This window comes from Aphis gossypii, chromosome 2 (genome assembly GCF_020184175.1).
Source record: "Aphis gossypii isolate Hap1 chromosome 2, ASM2018417v2, whole genome shotgun sequence".
NCBI classification, from domain to species: Eukaryota; Metazoa; Arthropoda; class Insecta; order Hemiptera; family Aphididae; genus Aphis; species Aphis gossypii.
In genome coordinates this window covers 66,898,295-66,913,442 of record NC_065531.1, presented here as the reverse complement: position 1 = coordinate 66,913,442, position 15,148 = coordinate 66,898,295, and the positions used below count along the sequence as shown (strand labels likewise).

Below are 15,148 nucleotides of genomic sequence, written 5' to 3'. Positions count from 1 at the left end.
GTGTTTATGTTCCGTGTCAAGAATATAATTGTGTATTTATAACCATAATATAATTTTTGATAAACATTGCGAAAATGAGTAAGTAATATACTTGAAAATATTTTATTACGCGTATTTGCATTTAAAGTACGCTATTCATCCGCCATCTAGTGCAGCCGCTGGAAAGTGGGAATTGCGACTGTATACGCGTTAATCGTTCGAGGAGAACTCGTTTTGCTACAATATATATATATAAATAGAACAATGTCGAATTTTCAACGTTTAATAAATAGTTTAAATAATTTAATCAATGGCATTAATATTAATTCTACGTGGAAACTTTTTTAATATCCTTTTCTTTTGTCTTGCTGGTTGTTTCCGTCTTGCGAGCCGGCAGAGTTTATTTTGTTCGCGGACAAGTTTTCATCCCAATCGTCGCAATTCTGCAAGGACAAAAAAATGAAGTAAGCATATATATAATATATACCACTCGCTGGTGGGACTTTATTTAAAGTTTAAAGTATATAAATCGTAATCGTTTAAAATATTTACCCTTTGAGCTTTATTCTCCATGCACACTGCGAAGTTTTTTGAAAATTCGCATTTGTTATTATGAGAGTCTGTTTAAATGAAATCAGTGGCGACGATAAATTATAAAAAAAAAAAAATAAAATATAAATAATTATATTCTGCAATACGATTTGAAAGTAATACCAGACTCACCAAGCTCGAGGGCGTCGAAGCATTCGTCGATGGAGTCCTGTATGAATTCCTTCAGTTCGACATCTTTTATTTGATTGGTCATAATATTCGCTATTGAATGTTTGTCCGGACGAGAGTTTGAGTTCAGCTATCCGACAAATATAAATAATTTCTAAAATACTATATTGTATAATAAATAATATAGATAGTACTTATAGCAGATTGTAATCGTTCGAGTGTTAAAAACAATAAACTTTCTTTTATAACACGCTTTGATGGCCAGAAATAAAATGAATAGTTTGTCATAAAATAAATCATAATAGATATTTTAGTATTAATTTTGATCAATTAAAATAAAATTATAACAAATTTGATGTTTTTGATAAACGAATTGATTTGCAAGTAAAAATAACTTACCATTTCCAACTGATTGAAAACGCAATGTATTGTACACTGTAAATAAAAATATTATAATTTTAAATTTTTAAATATGTGGAAAAAATTATTAGGCCTTAATCAATAACAATCGCTAAAAACCCAGTTTGTAATTGTAATCAGGATTAAATTATATTTCACTTTATCTGGAGAAAATAATAAATTGTTCTACTTCTATACGCTATACGACTATACTATATTTACATATATAAATATATCATATGACAGAATAAAGGTTGTAATGTATCGGCTCGCTATTAATATGTCAAATGCTTGAATAAGAAACGTATAAATATTGTGCTGAGTAGGGTGAGCATTAAAAAAAAGACATTTTTGACAAACAGAAAGAAACCGAAGTGATGCATAACATTGGGCGTATATTATATTATATAATAGGTATATATAGATATATAGATATATATTTAATAGTCTACAGATATACCCACACATTCCAAATGCACTCCTCTATTTGGATCGATAGGGTAAAAACGATCTCACATCACCCACACAAGATTCATATTTTTTTTTCATTCAGTTCGTATTATAGGTATTATATTCAACGAACGCACTCATAAAACTTAAGTTGGAAAATCTTTGAAATACTATCTTATATAAATTATATTATTAGTTATTATGTATAATATGTGTATAGGTATATATGATATAAAATATTCTGATGCAATTAATATTTCTGTGCCTAGAAATAATTTATTATTACGGTTATGATGTTTCGTTAGAATACAGTTGGTCGAATGTACGGCGTTCTAGAATAATAATATTTATTATTTAAGGACGTTTGATTTAAAACATATTTTATTGACAACTTCGAATACTTTGTGTCAACTAGTCATCCTTCATACTACATTTGGACACAACGATTCAGAGGTATTGATGATAATGATAATTGTATTATGCTAAATACTCTTACGGCGTCCATTTTATCGAGAAACGTCCCTTTGCCCGACTGATTTCCTCCGATTTTCGTCAAGTTTCTGAAACGATTGTTTCCCAACAGTCTGCTATTACTGCCTGTCATCGCCGTCGTCTGACGTTTATTCTTATCATTGCTGTCATCCCTGCGGTACCGTCTCGTTGATTGTGATTGTCTGTAGTTGGAATTGGATTGTCCTGCGTCGTAATCGACACTTGGATAGCTTCCTTGCCGGTGGTTTTTTGGCCGGTTACCCGTGTTCCCCTGTATAATTCCCACGCAAGAGGAAACACAACAAAAATATTAATTATATTACTCGATGTGTATATTTTTCGATTTCGAGTCGCAATTTTATGATACAATGCAGAAATAAAACAGTAATATTGTTTAAAGAACATTATAAGTGTATTGTGAATTTACGTTTCACGACAACTGACGTTATTACGAATTTATAATTGTTCAGAGGTAAATCAAATATTCCATCCACCAAAAACTCGACTAACGAACATACAATACTAAACACTGTTGTTATTGTTAAAAGTTTGAAACTAACGATCGTGATGTTTCATATTAATCGTTGTAAATAACTAGATAAGCTTTTGAATATTTTTATCCATTTCATTTAACGACAATTTAAGACCATTTTGGAGGCTTATATTTTTTATAATTTAATATTATATCGAGTCATTTATTACTTTTTGATAAGGTATGCGGTCGTTTGGAGTAGTGTTTCGTGCATGCTAAGCGGTATAGCAAATTATAAATAATATATGAGGTTACAGTACGATTGAGAAAGTTAAACCTTTTTTGTGGTATGATTGTCGATTGAGTACGCTCAAAATGAAACAATTAAATGACCGCCAGCCTAAAAACTAGAACTATTAAACATAAATTCTGTGCAACCAGTGACGTATTTAGGGGGTCCAGGGGGAGGGGATTTGGGCCCCGGGTGGTAAATTTTGGAGAGCATTTTGATATAATACGGTACCTAGGTCATTTGGGTGATAAAAAAAATAATGACACTCAGATAACCTGGGGCGCAAAATTCATAAATACGTCTCTTTGTGCAACGTTGCCATAATTATAAGTGGCATGTATGATGTATGTATTTTATGTTTTGATATTCAAATTTAAAATTTTACTTTAAAACTCATACATAAATTATTATACAAACTTTTACCAGGTATGTCATTGTAATTTATATAAATTATCATTATATTGTTGGATTCAGTAATATTTCATCTTAAACAACAATAGGTAATCATTAAACTCAAAGTTTGGATTATTATAATATGTTACATTTTTTTGATAACTATTTACTTGGATTTTTAGTCAGTAGTCTACTATATATTTGGTAACATTGCATAGAATAATAAAAACTAAGTGTTCTCAATCGTATTTCTACTATATTATTTTATAAAAATATAAATTTACTAAAATATAATTACTTATTTACTCAATTTTTTTGAAAAGGTTCATTATGGCTTATTAATTCATGGGCACCTATAACTTTGGGCATCTATAAAATGTTTTCTCATAACATTTGAATAACTATAGTATAAATACAGTTTTGCATTTTCGGTAAATATAATAATTCGATTTTTTACGTTTTATGTCGAGTAGAAAATTATAATCACACAAAAATATACTAACGAAATTAAAGTTTTTGTTTAATGTTATTAGGTATGTATAATGTATATCTGAAGTTTGAACCTTACACGAAATTATATTTTATAGATGAGTAGATTAGTTGTGTATGACATTATTTATAGGCCAAAATTAATGATAGGTGCTTTAAGTTTGTTTGACAAATATATCGCGATACACCCGCATTTGTTTTCACCATCTTAAAAGTGTAAACATAGCAAACTTATACTTTTATAAGTTCACGTTTAGTTTCATTATAATGAAATTTAACTATAGTTAAAATTTAGTTTTAATATTAGTTTGAATTGATCTATAATCACTTAAAATGTCTTAAAAAAAATTAAACAACATTGTCTCTGCTCGTGCGTCAGTTTTTTCAGTTTTTTCTCGATATTTTGTTTTTGAGTAAGTCATGGGCATTTTAAAGGTATTTTTAAGTAGCAATATATAACTATTTTTTACTTAAAAATATGGAGTATATTATAATATAGCCAAAAGTGAACTGCTCATTGTAAATTTTTTATACTACCGTAGGTACTTTTAAGACAGATACTACAGTTGTAGGTGTTGCTTCCTCCTAATTTGAATAAAAAAAAATATGGTAAAATATATGGCTCATTCAATTTATAGGTCAAAGTAAAACGGTCAAAAAAGTTAAAACTTATGATTGATTATTATTGGATTTTACGATAGGCATTTAAAATGGTCACGAGTTATTTTATTTCGATTGTAATTATTTACATATAAAATACCTCATGTAGGTACTTGTAGTCGAAGAGCATTCTTGGGATAAACAAAGCATTATAACTTTAATTCAAAATGTATAGGTAGAACTTAAAAAGTTTAGGGTTACATATGATTTTTATTTTTTTTTTTGCCAAATGGTGCAAAATCAAGAGTTTTAAAAATTTTATTTCGAAATATAAAACCACAAACCACAGATATGTCGTCGCCATATATTATGCGATGTGTACCTACACATGTTACTACTTTAATATTATAAGTCGTAAAGTCGCCTGTTGGTAAAAAAATTAAAAAAAAAAAAACCAGTACTCGATTCGTAATAAATTATATACCGCGGACCACAACACCATTCTCGGCAAGAAATAGCAAATGAACGTCGTTCCGTCACATTAATTTTTTGGACGTGTGAAAAACGCGCACACCTGCTATTCCAAAAAGCTACTGGTATAGTAACTGTTTATATATTGTATAGTTAAAACGCCTTTCGGTTCTATAGACATAACATCGCGAAAAAAAGAAAATATGAAGAAAAAAATAAATACATTACTACGCTCACCGAATATTGTTGCGGTCGGACTTCGCCGCAAGACGACTGGTCGCGGTCGTAACCGCCGTTGCCGCCCCCGCGGTTACTGCCAAAGTCCTGTCGGTTTACGCTGAACTCGCGATTATTGTTGTTCCGCCGTCCGTCTCCGTTCCGCCGTCCGTCACCGTTCCACCGGCCATCGTTGTCGCTGCTTGACGCGTAAGTAGAATAATCGCCATCAACCGTCGACGTCCGGTCGCCCGAAGTCGTGTTGCTGCACTGTTCGGCTATGTCGACAAACTCCCCATGACGCCTAGAATGGTCCGCCGTCCTGCACTTAAGGTTCTGCGAGATATTTTAAAAATATTATTATGGTCGACGTTGAATGCGGGGACTCAATACCCGTTAATATTAGTACATGTATATCTATATGGTACACCAAGCATGCTCGATATTCATTTTTTATCTTTAATATTACAGTTCTTCAAAATATCGGTATCATCATTTTTTTTGTACTACTTAAAGAGTTGGTATCCAATAATGGAGATGTAAACTTCTATTTTTAAAATAATAATACCTACCTATTTGATTGTAAATTATTTAGTGAATATTTTTTTTTGAAAATTTTGATTTAACTAATTCAAAATTTAAACAAATAGTTTTCAGTTATTAAAATGTCTATAATAAAGGACATTAATCCTTAAAAATTGTTTTACAAAAACATAAAATAGATTTATTATTGGATGTAGTATATATTATACTTAATCATAACTATTTAATTTTTAATTTAATTACTTAACATAATACTTAACATTTTAATAAACAGGGTATTTAAATCTATAAAAACAAATTTACTCTACAAGTTCTTACTTCTATTCCAACAAAATATTTTATTTACACCAACTAAATTAGAAATTAAGAAACTTTCAGAAATTAATTTTCAATCTAACTTAATAAGTTTTTAGTTACTTAACTTGAAATATATGATTAACTTCACATCTTATTACAAATAATATGTACATATTATAATATGCCATATTCAATTAATGAAATCATTCTTTTTGTAAAGTAAATATCCACTTCATGAAAATTATCCACATTGTGAATAATTAATTTTTATACAATAAAGATGATAATTTTTGTTTGTTCATTTTGTCATACACATAGTAGCAATTTGTGCATTTTACAAAAAAAAATTTTTTTTTATGTAGTTTGGATGTTTATTTGTCCATAAAATAGTTGAATAAATTGTGTACATCTAAACTTATCACTATTAATTATAATAGCATAATAACTATATACTATTATTCATAATTTATTCAATATACATAATTATATTATTAAATTACTAAACCTAATTGGTATTTAATTTATAAGTGTATCAAAAACGGATAGGTGACCAGTGGTTGCTACAAAAATAATATGTTTTGTATTAAATTATATACATTTTGTATAGGTAGTAATCATTATAGTTGATAATTGATATTATATTGCGGTGATTGTTTTAAATAAGTGGATAATAATTTAATAAAAATTGAAGATGCAGTCATATCAAAAAAATGTTTATTTTTATAAATGGTAATTGTTATTTTAGGCAGATTAGGATTTTTAACTCGCACATAAAAATTAAATAAATACTTGTCAAACAAGCTAATGTGCATGATTTAAAAATACTGTCATGTACTAACGTCTAGCATGTTATGTACAGCAGCTGCAAAACTCGGGTAATTGCAGTAATAAATAAAATTATATTGGATATTATTATTGTTATAATTCATTTATGATTGTACTAAAGCAATTAATTAAATTACGTATAAGAAATATATACATATAATGTTTAAAAATAGTGTAATTTTTAAAGTAACATTTTAAGTGCCTCGAAATGGAAATTTATCTTTAGATAAGAATATAAATTAATTAGTTGTAATTATATTAAAATCTTTACTATAAAAGTAAGTTCCGATTTTTTGTCACGCATACAAATCCACACCGTTTTACGTATTGTCACCAAATTTTTTAGTGTCATACCTAACAGTTTGCTGGAGGTTTTAATACCACTTTTATTAGGAAAAATTTCCAATATTTTGAAATTTTTAGATTTTTATAGAAATATATTATTTTTATCTGAACACACCATTTGGTGTGAAAACAAAATATATCTACGTGTTCCTATAGTTTCTAGTAACTGTATGTGTATCTTTATTCATTTATTACAAAAAAGTAACAAGATAAGTTTTAAAAATTGAAATTTGATGTATATACATCGGAATATATTAAAAAAAATGTTTAAAGCGTACCTATAGAAAAGCAATCACCCACGACCTACCTCAGTATGTGTATATAGAATCGACGATGAATCAATTATTATTGTCGACGTATGTGAAATATGACAACGGCTCGGTGCTTTGAACGGTCCTGTGGGGTTTGAAGTATAGATCACTGCGTTCTAATTGCGACTGACGTGCTTAATCTTGAGACTCGAGTAGTTAAGATAGGTTAAACGCATTCAATAATAATAATAGCCAATAAAAAAGTAGTATAGTAAGTCAATAGCGAGCTGATTGGCTGTATGATGCGAAGACCCACAGAACGCCATGCCCACTGTTGTTGTTTAATAATCATATTATTATTGTTATTCATTTAACGACGTTAAAATATTATTATATAATATATTTCCCGGGTGTAAGAATAATGGTATTAATGTGAAAACATTTTTTTTTTTATTATCTATAAGTATATTTATGAGAATTTAAAAACACCATAAATTTTTATTATTTTGCGTATCTATGAGGTATGCACAATTTACAGGATTTTATGATCGAAATAAATATAAGACAAAGAAACAGTCCTACAATTCGCAAACAATTATCCACGGGGGTAGAGCACGCGGGTGACTGCTAGTAATAAATAAAATAAATAATTATTTTTATAGAATATAGATAAATAATATGCTGTTTTCTTGATATTTTAAAATTGATTAATAATTTACAAAATTTGGGAATGTATGTACGTTTATTGTATATTATGAGAAAACATTTTCATGATATCGACTAATATTTACAAATTGTACGTCCACATTGTTTAAAAAAATGTTTTTTTTTTTCATAATAATGTGCACACAATATTTAACCGTTACGCTTAATAATTAACAAAATAATCCTCTACATAGTGAACAAATTGTGTTAGGTATTAATTATATGTATATTTTTTATGAAGTGTAGGTACATCTAAATCACAAAAAAAAAAAACGATTTTATTAAGTAAATGAGACAATTATATACCAATACACCTGTTGAATACTAAAAATACCTTTCATATTTTATTTTTTAGACCTTAGACCTACTCGTCGTATAAGTGTAGAAGTATATTAATTTTCTGACATATTTATACAAGTAATCGGTATTTATATAACTTGGAAAAGATTTGAAAAATAAGAAAATTGATAATTCTTGAAAATGAATAGGAACCTATAAATTTACTTTCAAATATTATAATATTTTTTGTAATTTATAATTATTGAGTTATTGAAAATACGTATAAGTTACACGCATTTAATTGCAAGTCTCATAATACATACGTGATTCCATCCCATGCAATGCTATATAAACGATTTAATGTAAATCTATAACATTTTATGAACATATAAATACAATTTTTCATATTTATATTTTTATTGGGGAAAAAAGTTTATTTTTTTTATTTGCTAGAATTTGCAGACTAACCATATATAATAACCACGTTGGCAAGAGACGCGTAGTATGCAATTTTCGACGTTCGGGTTAAAGTATGAAAAATTATACGGAAACAATATTGTTGTCGTAGTATAGGTATAGGATATAGGTACTGCCTCGGAACGTGGAGCAATTTACATAACATGCGCGTTATTCGTCGTGAAAAATGTCAATCGGTAAAAAAAATAAAAGGTTCAAAGGACGAGGTGAAAAAAGAATATCCCTCGTCAACACTCAACATATTATTATGTATACACATAATATTATATTATGTCAGTATGACTATGTGTCGTGAGAACATATAGATACGAATATAACACCTATAATCTGTATATATACTCGTACACGGGGAAATAATGAAAAACGTAAACTCCCGATTGTTCCTAGTCATAAATTGGAGATCGTGTAACGATATTATAATAATTATATTTTTAAACATTATAAAATGCATTTTATCAATACGTTTAATATGCTATACTATGATACAATGATAAAAATCCAGCTAAACGAGGTTCAAAATTAGAGTTTTATTAGACTTATTAGAGTTTTAAATTAAGTTTAAATGTTGTCATCAAAGCTAAAAACTATTTTATTGCCATAACATTATGAGATATCGAGAAAAATGGATTCGTTATTCGTGACAGATATGTAGCTAAATAGCCTATATAAGGTTCCGTGTTATCGTTACAATTTATACATTATTTGAAATTAAAATATTATTTTTTATTATAAGAAAAAATTATAACATACGCTTCTTATATTCTAGTGAAATATCAGAAAATTTGATCACACTATCCTAAGAGTGCTATTAATTTAATATAATTTGTAACATCACGTTATATTATATACGTGTTAGTTGATTGTCATAATCTTACTTCATTGTTTTATTTTGTACAACAATTAATTTTAACTACATTGATTTTATTGACTTATATTATAAATAATCTTAAATATTAATATACAATTTTACAATACTGTCTCACAAGGTTGTAAAATTTTGAATATATATGTATATTATTATAATATATAATATATTATAAAGATAAATTACAATACCTATAATGAAAACATAACAAACACGTTTTTAAACTTGTAAAGCGTGTAGATAAGTTATACTTATGAATAAAAATTCATTTTTTTCTCAATTATTATAAAGTTTCATGGAAAATTACATAAAAATCTGTATAAAAATTATCAGGTAGATAGTATAAGGAGTAAGTAAAACATATCACGGACAATATCTCGATCTTCGTTTTTCCTTTCAGTATGTACGCGATACAGGAATTATTATTATTTTATTTTAATGTACTCGATTTATACTGCAGTATACACAATTATATGCTTATAATATTAGAATATAATAAATTAGGGCTCAAAAGGTGATAAATTTTGCAATTTTGAACTTTTTAGACAATGCTTTCTTAATTGTAAATATGTTTCAATAGCAAGCGAATCTAAATAACTAATTTCTAATTTCTATTTTCTATTTTTTTTATGTTTTTGGACTTTTTTACATTATTGTTATTTCACGACATTTTTCACATTTTTACATATTTCTTACTAATTTAAAAGAAAATTCGAGGAAATTGAATACTCACTATTAAATCCAGATGAGATACATGGCTAAAATCTGGTAGTTATTTTTGTGAATATTGTATAAATTATAAAAAATATATATATATTTTTTTTTATTGATTTTAAACCATTATTTGTAATTTTTTAAGGCCATTTTTTGTTATTTTTATTTCATATATGCATTTTTTTATGTCATTTTTTAATTGTTTTATGGTCATCAATTTCTGAGCCCTGCTATTAATAATAATAAATTTTACTCACGTGGACTTGCCCGACGGTCAGCAGAACGGCGACCGACAGCGTCACGACCGTCGTAGTACTATGGCAGCGTCCTGCGTTGTTTAGCAATAATAACATGGTGATGACGACGATGTGTCGTGAATATAATATTATCGTACAGCGAGTCTTTCGTTTTTATACACGTTGTCGGAAATTGCCATCGTGGACCGTAGCACGGACAATAATATAATAATTGTTATTGTGTTGTGCCAGTGATTTATTAAAAAAAAAATCCCCAATTCCGGTCATACGCGTGTATCTATATATATAGGTATATATATACAATATACATATAGATAATATGTACACGAATACCGTCGCCGATTGTACGTTCGTAATATTTCTTCCGGTCGGAAGTAAGTATTATAGTCGTCGTGCCATTGGCGGTGGGTGATCGACACGCACATGGTGCATATATAGTTTATAGGTGCCTATAATTTTATAATATGCAGATGTAAGTACAATGAATTTTCATATGATATCGTATCGCGTGTAAAGAGGGTGTCTCATATGGCGTTCGTCTTGCAGTTTGCCATTTTTTTACAATTAATAACAAATAACGTACACATTGCAAGGACAAATAAGTCACGCACATGTCATGTACATTGATATGATTTTTGTCAACATGTCTGTAATCGGGAGGATATTCAGCTAGCTCTCTAAATTACACATGGGTGTATGTAAAAGCCGTTATGAATAAAGCGATTTTTAATTTAGCTCATTGAGTAATATTTTTTGCACGGAGTTCTCACCAAATTAAATTTTGTCTAATTAGAAGTGTTGTTAAATTGAATAATAATACAAAAAAAAATGTTAACTTAATTAGAAATAAGTTCTTACCTGGTATTCATCGAAACGTTGATAGATACTCTTCCAACCAAAAATATTCTCGCAGGGGTGAATTTGTTTTAGAGTTCGGGATAATCCGTAATAAGACTAAAAACAGAATTCGAAGCTCATCTTGAAAATCCCACAACTTCCGGTTTCAGGATCAGTTTCGACGTCGGAACGATCCAAATACACGATGATGGATGGTTAAATATTAAACGTAACGAGTCACTGTTATTATTACAGTTGCAAAGGCAGCTGATGAAACCGCAAGAAATTTGCTGTTGTTGAGTACCGTTTAACATTAAAATCAAGATAGTAAGGGAAATCAGCGTTTCGATTAATCGCCTTTTTATGCCACATTTTACAATTTAATTCGTTTGTTTTTAACTAATTATGTATACCTATAAGTTAGCTATAAATAAATGATTATCTATATTGTAGTACATAATATACAAACATTTATTTTATTATTTATGAACATTTTTGTTGTTATCATCTAAATGAATTCAATATTCAATACAATAAATTTTTTTTAGTGCGTTGAATAGAAAAATTGTAAAAAAAAAAAAAAAATGAAGAAGTAAAACGTATATTAGAAGTTTGTTTCTAAAACAATTTTGAACTTAAATTTCGTTACTAAAAATTATAAGTGGGTACGCTAAAATTATTTAAAAAAAAAGAATAGGCACTGTTTACCTCATAAATCACGTATTACACATAATAACATAAATCATTCTGATACATATGGATAAAAGATAAATATGTGTTAGAAAAATTGGTTTATTGCATACCGCAATATATTATGTGTAGCGTGTTAATATTTATTATTTTAACACAACACATCTCTACCAACGGTCAAATATGACTTAAAAGTTTAAGGTAGAATTTTTAACATTAAATATTATTATGATAGCTGTACCTATTGTTTATTATATTTTAAAAATTTTTTTTTTATGCATTTATAATAAAGACAATTTATTTATTTGTTTATTTGTTTTTCTCTTGATTCAGAATAAATGTTATTCTTTCAAAAACCAACAGGTGTTGTCTGTTTGTGTGTGTGTATCTCTCTCTCTATGTTACGTTTAGGTACAATAATATATTATCCACAACAAATCCGTTATGTAAACGGTCGACGACCGGGGACTTAAAATTCTAAGAATGTACAGTTTTTGTCTGCAACCACGACGAAAACGACAGAGTAAAAAACTAAATAGCCGGAAATTTAGACGCGCTCGGCGAGTCGCGCTCGCGAAAACGCATAGCGCGATCGAGAACGGTGGCGTCTGTCGTCTCACGAATACATCTTTAATCGAGCATCGATGCAAAACGTTCTGACGTAACTCACCGTGACTACAAAAACCCCGGTGTACTATACCTACCAGCTAGATATTTGTATGTAGATTTACGTAAAAATTAACGCCTATTGCCGTAGATAGATGACGCGTTCGCACGAGCTGCTTAAATCGATTTCCGCGTTTTCAGTCGGTGAACTGGAATACACGTAACGATGATATATGCGTGTTAGGTCAGGTCACGTATCGCGATGACTGCAGTAGTCGCTAGTGCACAAGTGCATACTAAAATAATATAATATTTCGCCTAATAAATTCTAAATAAATATTTTTCTAAAATTACGTAGATAAAAATGTGCATACCGTGTGCACGTTACACGCGCATGCATTATTTCTTATTATATAATATAATTGTCACGCGTTTCAAAACGAATCGTTTATTGACAGGCACACATATTACAACGGCGATATCGGTCTGTAATATTTTATTAATTCGTATATGCACTATATGATACTTACAATAAAGTTAATTTATAAACAATTTATTAACAAATATAATATTATGTTATGATAATCACATCTCATCACGGTCAACTGCTTTCACACCTCGAGGGTTTCAGCCTTTTGCGCGCGATATCCGAGTTCTGGATGTGAACTGTAGTTGTACACTTGCATCTTTCCGTCGTTATCAAGGTATCCATAATGGCCGTGGACGTTTCCTCCGTTGTCCCTTTCCTCGTATCTGAACTGTCTGTTGGACCTGTTATAATTAATATTATTACTTCTACTGTACAATAACGTAATAATTATTCTTGAAGACATAATATTATTATAAATCTATTTTATCACTACATATCATTAAAAATTTGTCACTGCAGCTTCATGTATAAAGAAAAAATTGATACATGCGAGATAATAATAATCGATGGTATCAAGCCGATTGCGACACGATTGCGATGAACAAATATGCTTGCTGTTATAGTGTGTGTGTTTTAGGGGAGCGGGGTTCGTCGTCAAACTAGCAAACTCGTTATAGATATTATTATAGACTGAGTAGATTATATATTAACATACAATGTGTCGATATGTCAATATGTCATAATCGGTGAGGGTTAATCTAAATATGCGTCACTTATTTTCAAAATACTTTCAACAGTGTTTTAACAATACGTTTATAAAGTTTTTGGAAGCAATAGTTTTAACGAAAGATTTACAACATGATAACTAGTATCGGAAGTCATCTATCTCACATATATATATATGTATGTGTAATATTGATTTACAACATTTTATACGAGTCGTATGAGTGATTGACGATGAGACGATGGACATTAAAATTTAATCATAACTCCATTCTCTTCATAAAACGATCAAAAGAAATGCGAATAACGGTTGTTTTGTCTCGTGAAAATTTAAGTTTAAACCCAAATTCTACACGGGAGACACGTGGCAGACAGGACATACAAGACAATTTTAGATTATAAAAAATATAATATTTTGTATACGTCATTTGCTGACATATTATAATGTCAATGTGAGAGTGTTTTAAAATAGCTACTGTGACATGAATGTTGATTAAATGCAATTCTTAAATAATAAAAAATATACAATGTAAAATACCCTTTGCCGGTGTCAAATCCAAATTTGTACGACTCAGGACCGCCGATGCCGTGAAGCTGGAACTCTACTCGTTCGCCGCCACCGTCTTCGAATGTTAAATCACCACCAAACTGTTCGCTGAGTTGAGACTGCACCATCGTATAACAAGTCATAATAGAATATGAAATTAAATTTAAAAAATAAATAAATATTTCATGACAATTATCGTGGGTATGTGATTATAGTATTAGTTATAATGTGATATATGATTATAATAAAACGTATTTGGAATATTGCGTAGGTATGTAACAATTAAGTTAGTCCGTTCAAAAGATAGATTATTGTATTAATAATAAGCTTTAGATAAAATAATTCTAATTATATATTACATTATATAATATATTTAGAACATTTTCTATTTCCATAGACATGCTTTGTTTTTTAATTTTTTATCAAACAATAAGGTATACTTATTACATATTTTTATTTTTAAACCTATAAGAAAAAAATATGTATATATCTATTATTTTTATCAATCACCTTCTCCCAACATGATTACACCTCTGCTGTACTCGGTAAATGGTCACTAAAATACCTAATATATATTATGAAATTTAACGAGTAAAAATAAATATAGAACGAAAGTTTTCACATACACTGTGTTATTATTATATATGTGTATTCTGTATTCTATACTTATTATATAATTTAAAAATATTAAAAAAGTCAACAATTTATACAGCTATTTTTATTATACACCTAATTATATTATTTTATTCTATTATTAGAAAAAAAAATGATTTTTACCTTTTAGAAAAAACTATGTAAGTAATGATAGATAGGGTGGTGAAATATATTTGGTAATAGTGGTAAT

At 28.7% G+C, this 15,148-nt stretch overlaps 2 protein-coding genes across 3 annotated transcripts in view; both read right to left on the bottom strand.

Moving 5' to 3' along the window:
* Positions 1-246: 246 nt before the first annotated feature.
* On the bottom strand, positions 247-10,699 carry LOC114131809 (uncharacterized protein DDB_G0280315). The gene is made up of 7 exons (XM_050201486.1): positions 10,532-10,699; positions 4,995-5,309; positions 2,045-2,311; positions 1,099-1,134; positions 703-829; positions 532-599; positions 247-422 (listed from the first exon to the last, which is right to left on the bottom strand). Exons 1-7 carry the CDS (start codon positions 10,625-10,627, stop codon positions 324-326), a joined length of 1,008 nt encoding a protein of 335 aa, XP_050057443.1. The 5' UTR covers positions 10,628-10,699; the 3' UTR covers positions 247-323.
* A 2,444-nt stretch (positions 10,700-13,143) lies between these two features.
* Positions 13,144-15,148, bottom strand: part of LOC126550254 (uncharacterized) — a 33,775-nt gene continuing 31,770 nt past the window's right edge. For both annotated transcript variants that reach the window (XM_050201428.1, XM_050201427.1), the window contains exons 4-5: positions 14,296-14,423; positions 13,144-13,435 (exon numbers count right to left, since the gene is read on the bottom strand). In XM_050201428.1, the coding sequence (XP_050057385.1) occupies positions 13,276-13,435; positions 14,296-14,423 (288 nt within the window). In that variant the 3' untranslated portion in view covers positions 13,144-13,275. The remainder of the gene's footprint in view (positions 13,436-14,295; positions 14,424-15,148) is intronic.

What these genes read in the sequence shown, in the direction of transcription:
- LOC114131809 (XM_050201486.1), bottom strand. Translation starts at nt 10,627, where the DNA reads ATGTTATTATTGCTAAACAACGCAGGACGCTGCCATAGTACTACGACG. An exon ending in TTCTCGATAAAATGGACGCC is followed by an intron (nt 1,135 to 2,044) that starts GTAAGAGTATTT and finishes TTTTATTTACAG; the next exon opens with TGTACAATACATTGCGTTTT. An exon ending in TTTTCAATCAGTTGGAAATG is followed by an intron (nt 830 to 1,098) that starts GTAAGTTATTTT and finishes TTTGTCGGATAG; the next exon opens with CTGAACTCAAACTCTCGTCC.